At 26.3% G+C, this 3,317-nt stretch overlaps 1 protein-coding gene across 1 annotated transcript; it reads left to right on the top strand.

Moving 5' to 3' along the window:
- Nucleotides 1-2,628: 2,628 nt before the first annotated feature.
- Nucleotides 2,629-3,203, top strand: Phum_PHUM127560 (uncharacterized protein; the record flags this gene model as incomplete). Its single annotated transcript, XM_002424308.1, has 2 exons — nucleotides 2,629-2,663; nucleotides 3,008-3,203. 2 exons carry the CDS (start codon nucleotides 2,629-2,631, stop codon nucleotides 3,201-3,203), a joined length of 231 nt encoding a protein of 76 aa, XP_002424353.1.
- Between the last annotated feature and the right edge of the window lie 114 nt (nucleotides 3,204-3,317).

The raw sequence follows: 3,317 nt of genomic DNA, 5'->3' as shown, positions 1-3,317 counted from the left end.
AAAAAAAAAAAAAAAAAAAAAAAAACAAATTTTAGGTATGGAATTGTTTTACTCAGACGATATTTGTTTGTAGCAAAAAATTATTAGGAGCAAAAATTATGAACGAAACGAAATATTTTTGCTAAACTTTATGTAAAACCAAACAATTTTTAATAGAAAAAATGTATTTAATATATATAACATTGCCAATTAATCTGCCAAAAAATTAAGGCGAAATTTATTTATTTATTTATATAAATATTATTTATTTATATAAATAATAATATTATTATTATTATTATTAATTTTGTTCAGTACGTTTTTTTTCCCTCTAAATGATGAAATACGCCGTTACAACGATGATGATTAACTGAACATGTATATATGTATATATATATATATATATATATATATATATGAAAGTGTGTTCTTGCAAATTATATATATAATATATATAATGGTGTAAACTTGGCAACGTTAAAATTGCAAAGTAAACGGTTAGCAGAAACGAGTGTTTCAAGTCGGGGCGACGTTGCCAAATCCCCGCGAACAACGTAAAAGACTAAACAAGTTGGGCCTTCTTACATTTTTTTTTTTTTCTTTTCTTTTCATGTTTGGTTTGAAATAAAATATGAAATTAACACCTCGCACGAAAAAATTCTTAAATTTAAAGTAAAAAACTATTGTTGTTGTTGCTATTGCTATTGCTATTATCATTATTATTATTATTTCTTTTGTGTGTAGAGTGAAATTATTTTCAAATTTCTTTTCGTGTACATAAAAATAAAATTAAAATTTTTCAATTCGAGTTTTTGTGAACACAAATAATTTCTCTTTTATTTATTTTTAATAAAAGGAAACCTTAAAATTGTTCGTTTTTAATGAACGCCCAAATATGTTAGAAAATTTAGTAATCTTTAAAAGAAAACAAGAAACAAATTTGAAATTGCGTGGCGTGGAAAATTTTAAATTTTTTTTCCTGGGTTTTTTTTTTTTTTTAATATATCGTTGGCAAAATGGTTTATTTTTATTTTTTTATTTTTTTTTTTTTGGCGTAGATTTGCCAGAATCTAAAATTTTTAGTCTTGTATATATAAAAAGAAAATGTTGAAAAAATTAAAATTTAGGTTTTTTATTTTTTTAAATGCAAATGTTAATAAAATTGTAATAATAATCTCTCTCTCTCTCTCTCTCTCTCTCTCTCTTTTCTTAGCGTAGGAAATAAAATTATTTGCTTTCCAATGTTACCGTTTGTTTGAAAAAAAAAAAAAAAAAAAAGTAACGGGAAGTAATATGTCCGTTTCTGGAAGAAGTTTTTATTATTTTAAAAAAAATTCTTTACTTTATTTTATTTTATTTTAGAATGTTTTTTTACTCGAAATATAATTTAATATTATTCTGTACTTAAATTAAAATAATAATAATAATAATAATAATAATAATGGTATAAAATTGATAGAAATTTTTTTTTTTTAAATAATACATTTTAAAATGAATAAGTGCTCTGCGCCTGTACGCCTTAAAGCTCTTTTTCCTAATAATTCCCTTTTATCCCGGGGAGTGGGATGGGGTGGGAGAAATTAATATAAATGAATAGTAATTTCGTTTAAACAAAAAGTTGAGGAGATAGTTTTTTATGACAACAAAAAAAAAAAAAAATTATTTTTATTAAACTTGGTCATTTTAGAAAGTATTGAATCTCACTTCACCTATCTTGGTTAATGTGGGTATAAATAAAATTTTTTTATTTCGTAAAGTTTGTTTTATTATTATTATTATTATTATTATTAACAGTAAATTGTAAATTTTTTTACAAATGGGGGAGGGGGGAAAGGAAAGAAAAGAAAAGAAAAATAAAAATTTGCTTGTGCACAATTATTAAGGGCAGTATGTTATGATTACGAATTAAAACAATCAAATTTAGCAAAAAAAAAAAAAAAATACGTCGTTGATTCTCTCTCTCTCTCTCTCTCTACAGGTCATCGAACCGTTAGTTTTTGTTCCAGTTCACCTGTAAACCATTTTTTCTTTTATTATTATTATTATTATTATTATTATTAGTATTATCATTATGATGATGATCATTATTTTCTCTTTGAATTCTCACGAAATTTGTTTTGTTTTGTTTAATGTTTCTCTCGTTTGAACCTTTTCAACGTAAATTTTCAAAAAGGTTACTTTGAAAAATGCCTATGGTTTGTGTAGTCGTACAGGGTACTCCCTGATTGCATGTACATTTTGGATTTTTTTTTTTTTTTTTGAAGAATTTGCGAATGAAACAAGATGTCGTTGGTAAACATGTTCAATTTTAAAAATCAGGGCTGAAAAAAATTTTTTTCTTTTTTTTTTCTTTTTTTCAAATTAAAAATGCTAAAAAAAAAAAAAAAAAAAAAAAAATTGCACTTGAATTACCAGTTTGCTTACTTTTAAAATACAGGTTTGCCAAACTTTCGTACGTATTAGTAGTACTCTCTCTCTCTCTCTCTCTCTCTCTCTCTCTCTCTCTCTCTCTCTCTTTTTCCCTCCCCTTTCCCCCCCCCCTCCCCCGTACCACAATACCAAATAAAGGTTTCTGTTCGGATGGATATATTGTTGTTGTTGCCGGATTCTTGCTGGCAATAATAACAAAAATTACCTTTAATATTTAACATGATATATTTTGCACGACTTTTTGCTATTAATAAGTGGCTCTCGGGTAGTTTAACGGTTTTAAAAATAATGATTAATTTTTTATTTATTTATTTATTCATAGAGATAATATTTTAGAAACGTGTACAATTTTTTTTTTTTTATGTCACTCATTAATGTATATATGCGTGCGTGCGTGCGTGTGCGTGCGTGCGTGTTTTTTTTTTTTTAAAAAAGGATACGCACTTAAATTCGGGGCAAACTTTCTTTTATTGCTCACGATTTTGCACCGACGACATTTTTTTTTTTGTTTTGATGTGTTTGTTTCCTCTTTTTTTATATCATTTCTAATCTTGTTGGTTTTTTTTTTTTTTTTTTTTTTTTTTGTATGTCTTTGCAGATATGGCAGAGTTCAAAGCGTTAAATTGCTTCCGGGTAGCAATGGCAGTATTTGTGCAGCGGTTGCGTTCATGGATATTAAAAGCGCATCAAAAGCACATAACTGCGAGCACACACTCGATGAACATTCGCTAAGTACGGAATATTACGAACCTGGGCCTTATACATCTTCCCAACAAAGGTTTCCCATCGGGTAAGACATCAAAACATTTCAATATTTTCCCCCCTTTTTTTTTTTTTTTTTTAATAAGTTTCAATTGTTGATTTCGTATTGTTGTTTTGTTTTTTGTAATTTTCCTTCCCTTTTTTAA

This window comes from Pediculus humanus, genomic scaffold (genome assembly GCF_000006295.1).
Source record: "Pediculus humanus corporis 1103172107475 genomic scaffold, whole genome shotgun sequence".
Taxonomy (NCBI): domain Eukaryota; kingdom Metazoa; phylum Arthropoda; class Insecta; order Psocodea; family Pediculidae; genus Pediculus; species Pediculus humanus.
The sequence above is the reverse complement of the archived record's forward strand: the minus strand, read 5'-3'. Positions and strand labels throughout refer to the sequence as shown.